Source organism: Erythrolamprus reginae, chromosome 4, assembly GCF_031021105.1.
Source record: "Erythrolamprus reginae isolate rEryReg1 chromosome 4, rEryReg1.hap1, whole genome shotgun sequence".
Lineage (NCBI taxonomy): Eukaryota > Metazoa > Chordata > Lepidosauria > Squamata > Dipsadidae > Erythrolamprus > Erythrolamprus reginae.
The window spans coordinates 8,567,956-8,588,149 of record NC_091953.1 but is presented as its reverse complement, the minus strand read 5'-3'; the positions used below and the strand labels follow the sequence as shown (position 1 = coordinate 8,588,149).

Genomic DNA, 20,194 nt, shown 5'->3' with positions numbered 1-20,194 from the left:
CAAAAAAACCCAAAGAAACACACACGCCAGACACGTGTGCTTGTGCCGATCTCAGAGAGCGCACCAGTACCGCCGAAGACAAGCAGTCCTTCACTGATCCAGCCACCTCATTCTCTGTTGTCTCCTTCTTCTTCGGCCTTCAGCAGAACCTCAAGAACATTTCTGTGTTGAAGAATAGATTCGAACCCGGTGTCACCCCTCCTAACTCCACACCTTCCTCGCTGCACTCCACGGTCTGCATTCTCCCAGACGAAGAAGGATCCAGATATAATTTATAAATAGAAAAGAGCTATTTTGGGGGCCAAAGAAAACCTACAGCTGAATGGAGGTGGGAGAATAAAGCTGCCCTTTGTGCAGACTCGGGCTGAAAAGAGCGCTAAACTGTGAAGGATTCGGAAGGCTTTGGTTACACAGTAATCCATCACCTCCTGCAGAATTTGTTATGGTCTGGGGTCGGAAATACACACCATCTTCACAAATACAAACCCAGGGAGCAGTAGCCCCAATGAATGCTTTCTTTGTTCTGCTGAAGGACTAATTAGATAATGCCTTGTGACAGTGATAAATTATAAGATTGGCCAGCATCAATGGGCAGTGGGCCGATGTTAACACAGTCTTTGGGGATTGTCTTTATTAAGTGTTTTATTTATTGATTTTTTTCATTTTTAGAACGTCACAATAATTTCGACACAGATCCATACCCATGTTCTTACATTACATCTACTTAATAATATACATTATATCATATACATTATTTCACATAAATGAATATATTTCATATACATATATTTCATATACAATCAATGAATGATTGTATGGTTGTACGAATGGGTGCGATTGATTATATATTGATTATAGCTAGGAATTTTAAAATAGTTATGCAATTTTTAAATTTTAATTTAGTTGGATTGATTTTTATTGTAACTTGCTGCTTTTTATTTATTTTTTAATAATTTTTATTGAGTTATTTACATTAAAAACAAAACATATAAAATATATTGAAAATAAGGAATGTAACATACATAATTTATTTATTTATTTTATTTATTCATTTGTCCAATACACAAATACATAGGAAGAAAAATAGACATGTAGTAATATATATGGGTAAAGTGAACTTAGAGGAGAGGATATATGAAAGACAGAAAATATATATGATAAGTGAGAGAAAGGAAAGACAATTGGACAGGGGACGAAAGGCACACCAGTGCACTTATGTACGCCCCTTAATAAAGAAAAAAAAGATAGACAAACAAAACAAAATGAAAAATATATCAGTTAATTGATCATTTTGTATATTATTATTATTATTATTATTATTATTATTATTATTATTATTATTATTTATTAGATTTGTATGCCGCCCCTCTCCGCAGACTCGGGGCGGCTAAAATACCCTTTCTTTCTTTCTTTCTTTCTTTCTTTCTTTTTCTCCTTCACTCAGTTTCTTTCTCCCTCCTTTTTCTTTCACTTTCTTTCTCCCTCCCTCTTTCTTTCCTTTCTTTATTTCCCTTCCATATCCATTAAACACAGCTTATAATGAATTAACTCTTATATTACCATTCGTATTAGCCGTTGAATTAATTCATTGTAATTCATTTTTATATGTTGTAAGCCACCCCAAGTCTTCAGAGGGGCGACATAGAAATCCAATAAATAAATAATAAATAAATAAATAATATTTACATAATTCTAATTTTTCCCTTAGCCATTTCATATTGTATAGCAGACCTTTCTTTTTTTTCCTAATCCAATTGTACCATCTGTTCCATGTTTCATAACATTCTGAATTGTTTAGTCCCTTAAGCTCTATACCTGTAAATTTTATCTATCAGTACATTTTCTGGTGGAGTTGTTTTTCCAATATTGTGTGTATGCTATCCTCACAGCTGTTGTGACATGTTTTATTTGATATTGTATTTTTTTAGGGTATTGTTTTTTCATTATCTCAAGTAAGAAGAATTCAGGGGTAAATTCCATTTCCTTTCCCATTTATAGCTTGCAACCAATCATATACTATTTTCCAGTAGCCCTTTGCTTTGGGACTAATGTCTTTGGGGATTGTCACACTACCAGAAGTTTTGTAGATGTTGGTGACCTCTTTAGATGCAACGGATAGACAAAGTCATTTATACCAAGATACAGAATAAGGAGAGTTGGAAGGGATCTTGGAGGTCTTCTAGTCCAACTCCTTGGCTTGATCAGGAGATGCTATGCTAACAGTTCCCAATATTCCTTGCTTGCTTGCTTCCTTCCTTCCTTGCTTCCTTGCTTGCTTCCTTCCTTGCTTGCTTGCTTCCTTGCTTGCTTGCTTGCTTGCTTCCTTCCTTGCTTGCTTCCTTCCTTGCTTGCTTCCTTCCTTCCTTCCTTGCTTCCTTGCTTGCTTCCTTCCTTGCTTGCTTGCTTCCTTGCTTGCTTGCTTGCTTGCTTCCTTCCTTCCTTGCTTGCTTCCTTCCTTGCTTGATTGCTTGCTTGCTTGCTTCCTTCTTTGCTTCCTTCCTTCCTAGCTTGCTTCCTTCCTTCTTTTCTTCCTTCATTTATTTATTTAACTTTTATGCTGCCCAATTCCGTGGGACTCAGGGTGGCTTACAACAATGCAAATATAATACTGTACAGTAATTAAAAGAAGTCAAATATCAATAACAAACTATAAAAACCCTGTTATAAAACCCATAAACTAAACTATGAAACCCCATTATAAAACCCATAGATCAAATCTATCAAACAGCATACTTCAATCAAACATAACTTGCCCATGCCAGGTGTTAGGACTCACGGCCCCCAGGCCTGCCGGCAAAGCCAAAATTTCAGGCATTTCAGAAGACCAGTAGAGTGGAAGCAGTACAGATATTAGGAGTGGGAGTTGGTTCCATAGAGCTGGGGCAGCTACAGAGAAGCCCCCCCCCCCCCCGCGATCCCACCAGCCACCTACATTGTTTAGTCGACAGGACCCAGAGAAGGTCAATTCTGTGCGATCTTATTGGTCTCTGGGAGGTATGTGGCAGGAGATTGTCCCATAAATAGTCAGGGTCTAAGCCATGTAGGGCTTTATAGGTGATAACTAACACATAGAAACATAGAAGACTGACAGCAGAAAAAGACCTCATGATCCATCTAGTCTGCGCTTACATATTTTATCTTAGGATGGATCTATGTTTATCCCAGGCATGTTTACATTCAGTTACTGTGGATTTACCAACCACGTCTGCTGGAAGTTTGTTCCAAGGATCTACTACTCTTTCAGTAAAATATTATTTTCTCATGTTGCTTCTGATCTTTCCCCCAACTAATCTCAGATTGTGTCCCCTTGTTCTTGGGTTCACTTTCCTATTAAAAACACTTCCCTCCTGGACCTTATTTAACCCTTTAACATATTTAAATGTTTTGATCATGTCCCCCCTTTCCCTTCTGTCCTCCAGACTAGACAGATTGAGTTCATTAAGTCTTTCCTGATACGTTTTATGCTTAAGACCTTCCACCATTCTTGTAGTCCGTCTTTGGATCCGTTCAATTTTGTCAATATCTTTTTGTAGGTGAGGACCTTGAATTATGACCGGAGACTAATTGGTACCCAGTGCAGCAGGCAGAGTGTTGGTGTTATACTTTTTGGTACCAGGAACAGGTGTCGTGGAAGACAATTTTTCCCACTGAGTTCCTAAGGTTGAGAAACACTGGGTTAATTAAGATGTTCAGTGATACAGATATGAAATTAGGAGATCACGTTTTTGTAAACATCTATTTCTAGCTTGGAATGATGCCCCTTGGACATATTCCCTGGACCTCTCTGGAACTTGCTTTATGGATTTCTTCCTGGAATGACAGTTCCTGGTACCTGAAAGGTTATTTTATATTGTAATAGCCTGAAACAACCGAAGGCTTAAAACAGGTGTGAACAGCTAAGACAAGGGGTTGCCACAGAGAGGAGGGAGAGTGAAACTATTTTCCAAGGCACCCAAAGAGCAGACAAGGAATAATGATAATAATAATAATAATATATGAGCCGGAGTGGCGCAGCAGGTAGAGTGCTGTACTGCAGGCTACTGAAGCTGACTGTAGATCTGTAGGTCAGTGGTTCAAATCTCCTCACCAGCTCAAGGTTGACTCAGCCTTCCATCCTTCCGAGGTGGGTAAAATGAGGACCCGGATTGTGGGGGCAATAGGCTGGCTCTGTTAAAAAGTGCTATTGCTAACATGTTGTAAGCCGCCCTGAGTCTAGGGAGAAGGGCGACATAAAAATCAATCAATCAATCAATCAATCAAACAAACAAACAAACAAACAAATAAATAATGGATGGATGGAAGCTGATAAAGGAGAGATTCAGCTTGGAATTAAGGAGAAATTTTCTGACAGTTAGAACTATCAACCAATGGAACAGAAGTTGCCTTCGGAAGTTTATTTATTTATTTTTTTTAATTTGTTTTGTCAAGTACGTATTGGTGATATACAAAGATATAATAAGGGTATGGCTAGCTGATGAGGCCAAAATAAGGCAGAAATAGATCTATCCTAGTCTCCCTTAATTTTCAAATTCAGCAAAAACATGTGGCATATAATGTTTATATACATACTAGTAAAAGAGAAACATTAGGACAAAGGACGGAAGGCACTCTGGTGCATTTATGCATGCCCCTTACTGACCTCTTAGGAATCGGGAGAGGTCAACAGTGGAGAGTCTAAGAGTAAAGTTTTGGGGGTTAGGTGATGATACTACAGAGTCTGGTAATGAGTTCCAAGCATCAACTACTTGGTTACTAAAGTCGTATTTCCTGCAGTGGAGTTTAGAGTGGTTTACTTTAAGTTTGTATCTGTTGTGTGCTCAAGTATTGTTGTGGTTGAAGCTGAAGTAGTTGTTGACAGGAAGGATGTTGTAGCAGATGATTTTATGGGCTATGCTTCATCACTGGAGGCTTTCAAGGGGAGATTGGACTGTCATTTGTCAGAAATGGTGTAAGGTCTCCTGCTTGGGTGGGTGGGGTTGGACTAGATGACCTACAAGGTCCCTTCCAACTCAGTTAATTTGTCAAATGTCTGTTAAATCCATTAAACATTGGTGTGTTTCTGAACGCTGGGTGATTGTAATTTAATTACATAGCTACTCAATGTATACAGTGTGCAACACAATATTAACAAAAAAAGGCATTAACCATAATGCTTCTCTGATTTAATAAGTGAACACAAGAACAAGGGGACACAATCTGAGGTTAGTTGGGGGAAAGATCAAAAGCAACATGAGAAAATATTATTTTACTGAAAGAGTAGTAGATCCTTGGAACAAACTTCCAGCAGACGTGGTAGATAAATCCACAGTAACTGAATTTAAACATGCCTGGGATAAACATATATCCATCCTAAGATAAAATACAGAAAATAGTATAAGGGCAGACTAGATGGACCATGGGGTCTTTTTCTGCCGTCAGACTTCTATAACTGATTCCCTACAGTCGTAAAGAAATATCCCGGTGTGAAATAGTTTTATTCAGCTTTGGCTTTTATTCAGCTTCATTGTTAAAAGTAATATAAGTCAGAGCCGCTACCTCCAGAATTTAAAAACTCAGATTATTATAGGGTACGGGATAAATTCTATAATTGGCTAAAAAAAGAGAAATAACAAAAGAAGTGAAATTAAACAGAAAACTTAAAAGATTTTAATAATGGATAAAAGTGTTTTTATTTGAAATGCAGACAAAAATATGCAAGCATAAACGTTAACAGAATAATGTAAAATGTCTGCATTTCAAATAAAAATACTTTTATCCATTATTAATCTTTTAGGTTTTCTATTTAATTTCACTTTGTCATTTCTCTTTTTTAGCCAATTATATAATTTGTCCCATTCCCTATAATAATCTGAGTGTGTGTATGCAGTATATATACACACACACATACACATATATACACATACATACATACATATACGTACGTACGTACCTACGTATGTATCTGCTAGAGCTTCCGAGAGAAATGGGGATATAAATATTCCAAATGTGTGTTTTTGTGTATGTCTTTTACGTGTGTTGTTTCAAATATATATTTTTTTAAAGAATAAAAAAACTCTGTACCATGCGCACTTTTTCAACATTTTCTTTACAACTATGTCTCATTTGGTGGTATCTAATGGTATCGTGCAGAATGCAGCTGCGAGAGCTATCATGGGCTTTCCTAAATATGCCCATGTTACACCAACACTCCGCAGTCTGCATTGGTTGCCGATCAGTTTCCGGTCACAATTCAAAGTGTTGGTTATGACCTATAAAGCCCTTCATGGCATCGGACCAGAATATCTCTGGGACTGCCTTCTGCCGCACGAATCCCAGCGACCGAGTGGGCCTTCTCTGGGTCCCGTCAACTAAACAATGTTGTTTGGCGGGACCCAGGGGAAGAGCCTTCTCTGTGGCGGCCCCGACCCTCTGGAACCAACTCCCCCCAGAGATTAGGATTGCCCCCACCCTCCTTGCCTTTCGTAAGCTCTGTCGTCAGGAATGGGGGAATTGAGATTTTCCCTTCCCCCTAGGCTTATAAAATTTATGCATGGCATGTCTGTATGTATGATTGTTTTCTTAAATTAGGGTTTTTAAATTAACTTAAATATTAGATTTGTTTATATTGTCTTATTATTGTTGTTAGCCGCCCCGAGTCTATGGGCATACAAATCTGATAAAATAAACAAATAATAAATAAAATCTAACAAACACATGATGAGTTAATAACTCGGCGGCCTCTAGGAACATTTTTGTCATCCTAAATTTAGCTTGGCTGAGATAACCAATAACTCTCAGGCAGATGTAAGAGGCTTTAGATTTCATTCATTCTCAGAAGCTTGTCCTGGACTTGTTTTGACTGAATGACCTTGGACGTTTGCCAGCCTTTTTTAAATCAGGGGCTGCTTCATCTCGCTTATCTTGCCTAATAAACATAATAGATCTGTTTCAAATGAAGCATGCAGTTTCTGAAGATTTGCCTCAGCGTGCTGACGATTTACCTCAGCGTATTGACGATTTACCTCAGCGTGCTGATGATTTACCTCAGCCTGCGGGCTTTTTAAATTATTATTATTTAAGATAATGATTTGCTTTCAGTAACAATCTGATATGTAAACCCAGTAATAAGAATCCTGGATGGTCATTAACTTTTTCTCCTGCCAAATGTTACAAAGCCAGTTGGTTGTTGTGGACAATGGAGATTTTCCCCCCCCTCCTGACCTCTGCTTATGGATGAGTGCAATAAAATTGAATTTTATTTACTATTTCTATTTTATTTATGGGATGAAACCTATGCCTGGAATGTGCTGATGGATGGATACAAATTGTTCAAAAGAATGTACAAAATGTACTAAGTCTGCACTACTATTACTACTAATTTTTCCTCATCATTCCTGTCACCCGTTTCCTCCCACTAATGTAATTTGTTGCTTGTATCCTTAAGATTTTTATTAATGTTTCCTCATTGCTTATTTGACTTCTATAATAATTAAGTGTATCTTTTCTTTTATGTACACTGAGAGCATATGCACCAAGATAAATTCCTTGTGTGTCCAATTGGCCAATAAAGAATTCTATATATGCAAAAAGAGGAGGTGGAGTTGCACTATACAAGTGATACTCAAAAAAAGTAGAATATCGTGCAAAAGTTGATTTATTTCAGTAATGCAACTTAAAAGGTGAAACTAATATATGAGAGACACATTACATGCAAAGCAAGATAGTTCAAGCCATGATTTGTCATAATTGTGATCATTATGGGCTACAGCTCATGAAAACTCCAAATTTACAATCTCAGAAAATTAGAATTAGATCAATAAGAACAAGGATTGTACACAGAATAGTATTAGATCTCTGAAAACTATAAACTAGATAGATAGATAGATAGATAGATAGATAGATAGATAGATAGATAATCATAGGTAGATAGGTGGGTGGGTGAGTGGGTGGGTAGGTAGGTAGATGATTAATAGATAGATAGATAGATAGATAGATAGATAGATAGATAGATAGATAGATAGATAGATAGATAGATGGTAGATAGTAGATACAGTAGTAGATAGATAGATAGATAGATAGATAGATAGATAGATAGATAGATAGATAGATAGATAGATAGATAGATACATACATACATACATACATACATACATACATAAGAAACCTATGGCCTTCTTCTAATAAATAAGCATCCAAGCTTCTCATGCTATCCTGACCTACTTCCAATATATGAACAAATAATTTAATTTAATTTGACTTCTATGGCACCCAATCCCATGGGACTCAGGGAGGATTACAACAATAAATAATACAGTACAGTGTTAACAAAAGTCAAATATAAATAATAAAAACAATAGAAACACCATCATACTAACGATAAAAACCCTAGGAACTATCTAATCAAACACACATACACACCAAGTCAATCACAGTTCTGGGATGCCTAGATGTTAACACTAAATAATTAAATAACCATTCATGCTCCTTCAGGTTACTTCCAATCAGTCAGTCAGTCAATCAATTAATCAATCAATCAATCTGCTGCCACTTCCCTCAAGCACATGGGGGCTCCAAGTTAAACTGGCAGGTCCTCAACGACCTCCCAACCTGTCCTGAAAAAGCCCACCTCCCGTTTTCCTGACAACAGAACAAAATGTACACACACACGCCCCTCCGTCCTTAACAGGATGAACCAAACGGTCATGCTTCAGATCCGGTCAAAAGCTGGTGCTTCCCTTCATCTTAACAGACACACCCCCACCGCCACCTCCCAGGCCAAATTTTGGGGGAGGGGCGGGGCTACTCTCCAATCACAGGCCGTGGACCCCAGACTCTACCATCTCCATCCGTGATCCGGGGGGGCGGGGGTGCATTAGCAGCGCCTTTGCCTTCGCTGGCTGGGGAATTCTGGGAGTTGAAGTCCAGATATGTTCAAGTTGCCGAGGTTGGGATCGACGCTGGGAAGGGGGGGGGGGACGAAAAAGAAGGAGAAAAAGGCGGGGATTGTAGGCGGCGGAGGGAAGAGGAGGAGGAGGAGGCGCCCTCCGGCTGCCAATGCCAGTCCTTGGGGTTGCCAAGACCGGCGTCCGATCTGCTTCCTGGGGTTTCCTTTCGCTTTCCCCCCATCAAGATCGCCTCCCTCCAGGCTGCCTGGTGCTGAGCGGGCTGTTGAGGACCCGGCAAAGCTCTTAGGAACCGAAGTAAGATCCAGCAGCAATTCTTTTGCTTTGACTGGGCTTTCAGGGGCTGGTGGAGTGGATTGTTTTGCAGTAAGGGGCGTGCAGTACCTACTGTCCCTGTGCTGCTGTCCTATTGCCTTTGCTAATGTTTATGTTTATAGCAATACCTACTATCTTGTACTTATTTATTTATTTATTATTTTTATTTATTTATTTATTTTATTTAGTTATTTAGTTACTTAGTTACTTAGTTAGTTAGTCCAATACACAATGAGGGTTTTAGTGTGTGTGTGTGTGTGTGTGTGTGTGTATAATTTTTTTAAAATTTCAGCTAAAAAAACATTTGATACACACACACACACACACATATATATATATATATATATATATACACACAGTGTATATATATACACACACACACACACAGTAAAATACATGATGAAGGTTATAGAGGAGATACTCATAGTACAATATATCTAAGAAAGAATAGAAGAGAAGATATAGGGATAGAACATATCAATGAAAGAATAGAGGAAGAGATATAGGAATAGAAGAAAGGTATAGGAGATATAGGAGAGCAATAGGACAGGGGACGGAAGGCACTCTACTGCACTTGTATTCGCCCCTTACTGACCTCTTATGAATCTGGATAGGTCAACCATGGATAATCTAAGGGTAAAGTGTTGGGGGTTTGGGGATGACACTATGGAGTCCAGTAATGAGTTCCACGCTTCGACAACTCGGTTACTGAAGTCATATTTTTTACAGTCAAGTTTGGAGCGGCTAATATTAAGTTTAAATCTGTTGTGTGTTCTTGTGTTGTTGTGGTTGAAGCTGAAGTAGTCGCCGACAGGCAGGACGTTGCAGCATAGGATCTTGTGGGCAATACTTAGATCTTGTTTAAGGCGTCTTAGTTCTAGGCTTTCTAGGCCCAGGATTGAAAGTCCAGTCTCGTATTTGACTAATATCCCAGCGGCCTATTAGGTCCCGTCAACTAAACAATGTCATCTGGTGGGCCCCAGGGGAAGAGCCTTCTTTGTGGTGGCCCCGGCCCTCTGGAATCAACGCCCCCCAGAGATCAGAACTGCCCCCAACCTCCTTGTCTTTTGCAAACTACTTAAGACCCACCTATATCTCCAGACATGGGGGAATTGAGACATCTCCCCCAGGCTTTTTATAATTTTATGTATGGGATGCGTGTGTTGCATGGTTTTTAAATGAGGGGTTTTTAGATGCTTTTTTAATATTACATTTGTTTACATTGTCACAGTGTTTTATTATTGTTGTGAGCCGCCCCGAGTCTTCGCAGAGGGGCGGCATACAAATCTAATAAATTATTATTATTATTAATAATAATAAATGAAATAAAATAAATAAATGGAATAGATGACCCCCCCCCCTGCTTCCTTTGAGCCCCCTGCCTCTTTCCCTTCTTAGGGGAATAAATAAATAAAATAAATACAGTGATGGGTACTGTGGTGGGGATAGTAGGTTTATGCACTATTTATTGAACACTATCTTTTTTTCTGGCAAATAATTTTTTTTCTTCTCTCCAATCACAGTACAATAAAAGTTATAACAACCACATCAAATTGTTTTACAATAAATCCATTTCAGGAAATTATAGAATACAGTGCTACCACCTTCACTTTTGATATCTGAATAAAAATAGCTGCCCAATTTTTTAATGCTATAGTAATATACTATTAGCTAAGACCCCATTTAAGCTGTTCCAAATTCTAGTATCTCACATTGAATAGGTTGAAATGTTTCAAGTCTCTCCTAATTGCTTCCATATCAATTTTCATATATAATCAATACCCTTTACAAATATTTTTTTTATTGGCCTTTCTTCTCTAGTACCTTATTATGGTCCTTAATTACTTTTTAAAGTAGGAAATAATTAATTTTTTTAACCCATAAATGCTTTAATCATTTTAATCATTATCTAGAACTGAACTTTTATAGCAGTTAAAGAAAATTGAGCGACTTGCCTAATCTGTTTTCATACTGAACCTTGTGGGTTCAGGACAAATTCTCAAAATGTGATTGTGCTCCTCAACAAATAATGCTGTCTATCATTTGTTCTTTTTGGGGCTATTCAAATCAGGGGACTTAATCAACTGAAAAAGAGTCCAAGCACCTATTTGAAATCTTATCTTAGTCGGTAAGCCACTCCCACCCAGTCACATGACCTTTAAGCCACACCCATGAAATAAGCCACGCTCACAATAGGGCAGTAAAAATTTTGTCAGCTCATTCCACTCCACCTTTCTCTGGTTTTGGCTCCACCTCTCTTCCCTTTTCTCCCCAAATCGTGCAGGTGCCGGATCTCCTCCAAGCAAGCAGGAGTCAGCAGGACCATCCATGATGCTGAAGTCCTTGAGAGGCGGTTGCGGCCTCTTTCAACTGCTGAGGGTCACGCCTAGGCTCCAAGTTGGCAGTTTGCTCCCCAACAGATTCTGCTCTTCCAGAGAATGCCCTCCTTCAGCCACCAAAGCCACGGGGATTAAGAAGAGGGGCTATGACATCACCAGGAACCCCCAGCTCAACAAGGTTTGACCCAATTCCCTGGCTATATCATCTAAGCTTCACTACTCTAAGAGTCCTCTGGAAATTAACTTTTTTTGCTGCCATGGAGGCCCTCTGGATTTCTGCAATCTAGAACAGGAAGATAGATAGATAGATAGATAGATAGATAGATAGATAGATAGATAGATAGATAGATAGATAGATAGATAGATAGGTGATAGATAGACAGACAGACAGACAGATAAGGTAGCTAGGTGTTCTGTCGGAGTGTTTCAACTGCCCATAATTGCAGGGTAATTAGTCCAGGAAGACACACACCACACGATAAAAGGAAAACCCAAACGTTTTTATAAACAGAAAAATGTCAAAGGGATTTTCTGGTACACACAAGGCACAGGTTAAATGCAATCCAATTGCTCACCCAATAACTGGGAAATTGAGTCCAATTCTAAAGTCCACACACAATCTTGAACAGCACAAAAACCACGATCTTGACCGAAACAATGAATCAGATAAACTGCCATGAGGCTAAAACACCAGGCTGCACTTTTATCTGTAGCACTAATTACAGCAGCCCCACCCAACCACAGGTGGCCTCATTTTCTCTTGTAATAATCCTTCAGTTGTTGTCTCCTATGCATCACTCTACGCATGCGTGGATGTGTCATTAATTCTTGTTCAGAATCCAGGGATGATACAGATGATTGATCTCCTCCTGGGCTGTCTGCCATACTTCCCTCTTCCCTGTCACTCACGCTTCCTTGGTCAGAGGAGGCTTCGTCGGCAGATTCCATTGGGAGCAAAACAGGCCTGCGGCATGTGGATGTTTCACCCACATCCACCTGCACATTCCTTGGGGCAGGAGCTGGGCCAGAGCTAACCACAACAGTAGGTAGGTAAGTAGGTAGGTAGGTAGGTAGGGAGAGAGAGAGAGAGAGAGAGAGAGATTTTATTGGCCCAGTGTGATTGGACACACAAGGAATTTGTCTTAGGTGCATATGCTCTCAGTGTACATAAAAGAAAATATACATTTGTCAAGAATCATGAGGTACAACACATAACAACTGTCATAGGGTACAAATAAACAATCAAGAAACAATATTAATAAAAATCTTAAGGATACAAGCAACAAGTTACAGTCATACAGTCATAGGTGGGAGGGAATGGGTGATAGGAATAATGAGAAAAAACTAATAGTAATAGTAATGCAGCCTTAGTGAATAGTTTGACAGTATTCTAGAAGTATTGTTTTGTTTTTTGATATGTTGTGAGCCACCCCGAGTCCTCGGAGAGGGGTGGCATACAAATCCAATAAATAAATAAATAAAATAAATAAATAATAAATTTGTTTAGCAGAGTGATGGCATTCGGGAAAAAAATGTCTTCGTGCCTAGTTGTCTTGGTGTGTGGTGCTCTATAGCGTCATTTTGAGGGTAGGAGTTGAAACAGTTTATGTCCAGGATGCGAGGGGTCAGTAAATTTTTTCACAGCCCTCTTTTTGACTTGTGCAGTATATGGTCTTCAATGGAAGGCAAGTTGCTAGCAATTGTTTTTTCTGCAGTTCTAATTATCCTCTGTGACAGCATTTTGGCGACCATCAAACTGGCCTGCCTTTACGGCCGTTTGCAGTGCCCTCCATTGCAACTCATTGCAATCCATCAATTGAGTCATACAACCTCAATTGATGAAGCTTTTTTCCAGGGAAAACCATCCCATAGTGAACATTGGGTTTGCTTAACAACCACGGCGTTTGCTTTACAAATGCCATATTCATTTTATGACCGCCGTACAATGTTCACAACCTAAAACCAAAATTGCAGGCTCCATTACGGTCATAAGTCGAGGACCAACCTGTATTGATTTATTTTATTTATTTTCTGCACGCTTCTGATGATGATTTAGTTGTGTCGTTAGTTATATAGGAAGAATAATGTGTGTAAATATTATATGTACTTTGGAGCGAAACTTCCCCTATCTTTTGGAAAAATGCCTCTGCAACCAAGGCAGATTGATAATTCAGTAGTCATCAGTTTTGTTTTATTTCTTTTTTCCAAGAAGGAGGAAAGATACTTCTGACTTGTCAGCTCTTTTGAATAACTTTTTTTTTTTTTGCAATGCAGCAAGAACGCAATGCAGAACTAAAACTTGGGCTGGCTTTATCTTCTAAAAGCTTGTGGGCCACCTGCCCAGTGGTGGGATTCCCTTTTTTTTAGAAGATTGACAGCAGAAAAAGACCTCATGGTCCATCTATTCTGCCCTTATACTATTTATCTTACAATGGATATATGTTTATCCCAGGCATGTTTAAATTCAGTTACTGTGGATTTACCAACCACGTCTGCTGGAAGTTTGTTCCAAGCATCTACTACTCTTTCAGTAAAATAATACTTTCTCACATCGCTTCTGATCTTTCCCCCAACTAACCTCAGATTGTGCCCCCTCGTTCTTGTGTCCACTTTTCTTTTAAAAACACTTCCCTCCTGAACCTTATTTAACCCTTTAACATATTTAAATGTTTCGATCATGTCCCCCCTTTCTCTTCTATCCTCCAGACTATACAGATTGAGTTCATGAAGTCTTTCCTGATACATTTTATGCTTAAGACCTTCCACCATTTTTGCAGCCCATCTTTGCACTACTTTTTTGGACATGGCAGGGGAAGGGAACATTTCAAGGAAACGAAAGCCAAGAACTTTGCTCTTTAGATATGGTGTCTTATCATGGATGCTTCAGTATTTATTTCCGTGTAGTGATTAAAAATGCTGAACTGGGATGACAGAGAGCCAAGTTCAAAGATAGCTTCAACCATGGAAAATCACTGGGTGATCAATATGTTAGCCCAGCTTTACAATTACTGTATACAGATAGAATAAAGAGAAAACCAGATGAAGATGAAATATAATATTCATCTTTCTTGCAGTTCCCATAAGAAACATAATGATAACTTACCTAGTTCCTTACTTATATCTTTTAGTAGGGAGACCAATGAAGGACTGCAAAAGTTTTTCTACCACATTGTAGCCGTAGCTAATTTGGTGAGTGTGGCTTGATGATCATGTGACTGGCTTAAAGGTGGCCAACTTGACGTCACTCACATCAAGGGTTTGGGTTAGGGTGCCTGGCCTATCCTCAACTCAAAGAAATACTGTTACCCTAGATATTTACTATTACTCAACATCCACAATATACTTTTTAATTCTATGTATATATGCCATACATATTACACACAGGCACACAAAAATATACATTATCTACTATATAAACTGTATGTGTATGTACACACACACACACACACACGCACAGCTCTTCTAAAATTATACACATTCAACCTCATTTACTGCTCACCTAACAGTTCAAACGCATGCCAATGCGAGTAGATAAATGGGTACCACTTCCATAGGAATGTAACAACAATCCATGTGCTATAGGGGCCCACAGAAGCATCTTTGGAGAATGCTGGCTTCCTTCGCTAAGAGAGATGAGCAACACCCTTAGAGCAACGGTTGATTGCTCCCGGTTCAGACCGGTTGTAAGAACTGGCAGTGCCAGCGGTGGGAGGCTCCACCCACCCACCCAGGATGCTTCGGTGCCTCATGTATCCTAGCAACCAGTCAGGTCCCACAGAGTTGGTCTTCTCCAGGTCCCGTCAGCCAGGCAATGCCGCCTGGCAGGGCCTAGGGGAAGAGCCTTCTCTGTGGCAGCCCCAGCCCTCGGGAATCAACTCCCCCCCCGGAGATTCGTACTGCCCCCACCCTCCCAGCCTTTCGTAAAGCCTTAAAAATGCACCTTTACCAACAGGACTGGGTCATTGAATCCTATTATTTACCCTGCCCTATGGTTGAATCGACAGAAGTATGTTAGTATTATTTGATTTGATTTGATTTGATTTAATTTGATTTGATTTGATTTGATTTGATTTGATTTGATTTGATTTGATTTGATTTGATTTGATTTGATTTGATTTGATTTCCCCTCTCCGTGAACTCGTATGAAGTGCAAATGATTGGTTTTTAAATGAATCAGGGTTTTGGAATGTGATAATTCCTAGTTTTTATATGTTTTTTAGATTTGATGTTTTTAGTATTTTAAACATTACATATCTCACATGTACTATCCCATCAACTAGATAATGTCGTTTGCCAAGAGCCTTCTCTGTGGGGGGCCCGGCCCTCTGGAATCAGCTCCCCCCCCCCCAGAGATTCGTACTGCCCCTACCCTTCTTGGATTTCATAATAGTCTTAAGACTCATTTATGTCGTCCGACTTGGGGCAATTATATCCTGGCCTCTGGCCAATGAATGATTGTATGATTGTACAAATGGGTGTGATTAATTTTAAGATTTAGGGATTTTAGTTAGTTATTTAATTTTAACTTAATTGAATTAATGCTATTGTAATTTTCTGTTTTTATATGTTGTAAGCTGCCCTGAGTTCTTCGGAGAGGGGTGGCATAGAAATCCAATAAATAAATGGATAAATGAATGAATTAATGATTTTTTAATTAATTAATAATTTCATTAAATAAACAATAAAATAAAGTGCAGAAGCATCGCGCGTGAGTGCACACACAAACCAGTAACAAAATAATTTGCAACCCACCACTGCCCTAGAGTTGACGCAACTAGACAGGAAAAACATATTTATCTTCTTGAATCATATTGTATTTTCATATGGAAATTCTAACCTAGCTTTTGTATTTAACAGGCATTTATAAATCCCTTCCTTTTCTTTTTCACCTGATGCTCATTTGCCTTGAGCAAGCTGTAATTACATTAGACAGGTAACCATTTTCAGGTCAGGCTGTGTTCCATTTATAAACTGGGCACAATTTCTGCCTTTATCCTAGATTGTGAATGAGGGATGTATTAAAACACATCTTTTCATTGAATTCAGCTGGACTTAATTCCAATTCTCTATTCACTTGAGTGTAAAAGGCTTAGTTTAAGTTTGAATAATTATATGCAGGATCAAACAAGCTATTCTAGGTGCTTATCTAGCATTTAATAATAATAGAAGTGGAGGTGAAACCAATTGGGCATACGGCAATTTGAAATTCATGGCTCCACAGTGCAACTATTTTTTCCCCTTCCAAAGTGCAAAAGTAATTATTTAATAGGCTGTCCTTAATTCTTTTTTTTGTTGTTGTTCATTGTTTGTCTTTCCTTTCCTTTTCTTTTTAAATTCACTTAGGAGAATTAAGGATGAGCAGTACAGTATGTCAATCCATAAATGGACTTCATACTTGTAAGTGCCGGTTATTGGAAGAAATAACAAGCCTATATAATCAGTGCTAAAGTACACAGCACATTTTGCCTGCTGGGAAATACACCTTGTTTTCTTTTAAAAGATTATGTGTGATTTTCGTCTGCGTTGGGTGATTGTCCTACCATGAATAAAGGGATTTGAAAGCCATTTTCGAAAATGTATGGCTTGGGCTTCCGAGGCGTTCCTTATCAAAACATTATTGTGTATTTCACTGTCTATTTTTCCATCATATGGTTAACAACTGTCGGCAGGTATAGTAGGGGGGGAAAATGAATCAACTACCAGGTTTTGATTCAAGCCTTCATGGTAGTTCAGACTAGAACTCTGAGAGAATAGAGTAGAGTAGAATAGAATAGAGTAGAATAGAATTTTTATTGGCCAAGTGTGATTGGACACACAAGGAATTTGTCTTGGTGCATATGCTCTCAGCGTACATAAAAGAAAATATACATTTGTCAAGAATCATGTGGTACAACACTTAATGATTGTCATAGGGGTCAAATAAGCAATGAAGAAGCAATATTAATAAAAATCTTAGGATATAAGCAACAAATTACAGTCATATAGTCAACATGGGATGAAATGGGTGAAAGGAATGATGAGAAAAACTAGTAGAATAGAAGTGCAGATTTAGTAGAAAGTCTGACAGTGTTGAGGGAATTATTTGTTTAGTAGAGTGATGGCGTTCGGAAAAAAACTGTTCTTGTGTCTAGTTGTCTTGGTGTGCAGTGCTCTGTAGCGACGTTTTGAGGGTAGGAGTTGAAACAATTTGTGTCCAGGATGTGAGGGGTCAGTAAATATTTTCCCCGCCCTCTTTTTGACTCGTGCAGTATACAGGTCCTCAATGGAAGGCAGGTTGGCAGCAATTGTTTTTTCTGCAGTTCTGATTCTCCTCTGAAGTCTGTGTCGATCCTGTTGGGTTGCAGCAGAATAGAATAGAATAGAATTCTTTATTGGTCAAGTGTGATTGGACACACAAGGAATTTGTCTTTGCTGCAGATGCTCTCAGTGTACATAAAAGGAAATATATATAAATATGTCAAACAATCATGGTGTTAGGAACTAAAGCTTCTATTCTGGTAGTTTGGAACATATTTCTGCAATCCATCCAATCAGGTGTTTACAGTGGGAGTGTCCTTCTGACCTTCCTGCCAATCAGCTTAAAGCTCTCTTGGGAGAATTGGCGCTAGACTTATGGTTGGGGCTCACCACAACATGAGAAACTGTATTAAAGGGTCATGGCATTAGAAAGATTGAGAACCACTGGTCCAGAATTTTAAAAGAATATCTAAAATTTCAGGTCTTTTTAGATTTTGAGATGATACCACACATTAACTGCACACTTCTAATTCTGCATTCTATAAATTTATTTACGGCACTTGTCAAATTTAGACATTGGCTGTCTCAGTCACAGAACGGGGCTTATTCTGTGATACAGATAAGACATTAGATGCAAAATTAAGAAAATCCAATAAAATAAGTTTCCAAGGGTTTTTTCTTTTCACCTTTATGCCACTGTACAGGCAAATAAATCAATGTGAATTGGGATCTAGGAAGCTAAAAGTTCAGAGAAAAAGATGGAAAATTCCATTCCTGTGTTATTTTAAGGTCTAAGCTATTATGATTAATAGTCCATCTAAAGCAAATGTTCAGCACCATTAATACCTGAATGCACATATACCTGCAGTATTCCTTTTTAAAAAAATAAAGCTCCCAATGATATACTGAATCTCTTTTTACCGCAGCTTTTTTTTTCTGTCCGCAGAATGGTTTCATCATGCAATTTTTAAAATTGGATCAAATTACTGTAGTGTCCTTTCTTTTTGGACATTTTTTTAAAAACTTTATTGATTTTCATAAAATTCACACACAAAAATTTAGCACATAGTAGGGGTTACAGTTACCCCTCTCATCTTAGAAGTTAATTTTTAATACAGAAAAAGAATATATTCTTAATTCATTGGGTCAGCATATTAATCTAAATAAAAAGAAGAATTTTGTTCAAACATTATAATAATATAAAATTAAGTTAATAAAAAAGAGAAAATATAAAGTCATTTTGATGTATTCATACATTTCTCATAGTATTCAATTTTTATTTTTATCTATCCACTTATAAACTTTATTCCAAATAGTATAAAATTCAGTTTCTTCTTGGTCATTCAACCTTCTTGTCATCATATCCATCTCTGCACAGTCTAAGATTTTCTTTATTACATCTTCTTTTTGGGGGATATTTTCCCCCTTCCAATTTTGTGCATAAACTATCCTGGCTGCTGTTAAGATATGAACAACTAAATATAAAATATCTTTTTTATAATTCCGCTTAGTTATGCCTAACAGATAAAATTCTGGGGGGGTTTCTATTTCTTTTTGGACATTTGAAGGTGGGATGTGAAAGGCAGGACAAGACTGCCATTAATTTTGGGTACATCTTTTTATTTTATTTATTTATTTATTTATTTTGTCCAATACACAATGAGGGTTTTAGTGGGTATATATCAATATACACATAGTAAAATATATGATGAAGGTTATAGAGGAGATACTCATAGTAAATATATCTAAGAAATAATAGAAAAGAAGATATAGGAATAGAACATATCAATGAAAGAATAGAAGAAGAGATATAGGAATAGAAGAAAGGAATAGGAGATATAGGAGAGCAATAGGACAGGGGACGGAAGGCACTCTAGTGCACTTGTACTCGCCCCTTACTGACCTCTTAGGAATCTGGATAGGTCAACCGTAGATAATCTAAGGGTAAAGTGTTGGGGGTTTGGGGATGACACTATGGAGTCCGGTAATGAGTTCCACGCTTCGACAACTCGGTTACTGAAGTCATATTTTTTACAGTCAAGTTTGGAGTGGTTAATATTAAGTTTAAATCTGTTGTGTGCTCTTGTGTTGTTGTGGTTGAAGCTGAAGTAGTCGCCGACAGGCAGGACGTTGCAGCATATGATCTTGTGGAAAAAGGGATATTTAAAACATTGGAGTGGAGTGGACACATCCAGGTCTTGCCAGTACTTTTTTTAAAAAAAATTAAAATCCGAAGTGACCCCAAAACTGTGGATTAGATAGATAGAAGTAGAATTCTTTATTGGCCAAGTGTGATTGGACACACAAGGAATTTGCCTTTGGTGCAGATGCTCTCAGTGTACATAAAATAAAATATAGATTTGTCAAGAATCATGGGGTATAACCCTTAATGATTGTCATAGGGGTCAAATAAGCAATGAA

At 38.2% G+C, this 20,194-nt stretch overlaps 1 protein-coding gene across 1 annotated transcript in view; it reads left to right on the top strand.

Annotated features, from left to right (window-relative positions):
- Window positions 1-8,996: 8,996 nt before the first annotated feature.
- The window catches only part of ME3 (malic enzyme 3), a 101,500-nt gene continuing 90,302 nt past the window's right edge, over window positions 8,997-20,194 (top strand). Inside the window, exons 1-2 of the mRNA XM_070749571.1 lie at window positions 8,997-9,179; window positions 11,482-11,714. Coding sequence (XP_070605672.1) covers window positions 11,526-11,714 — 189 coding nt within the window. The 5' untranslated portion in view covers window positions 8,997-9,179; window positions 11,482-11,525. The remainder of the gene's footprint in view (window positions 9,180-11,481; window positions 11,715-20,194) is intronic.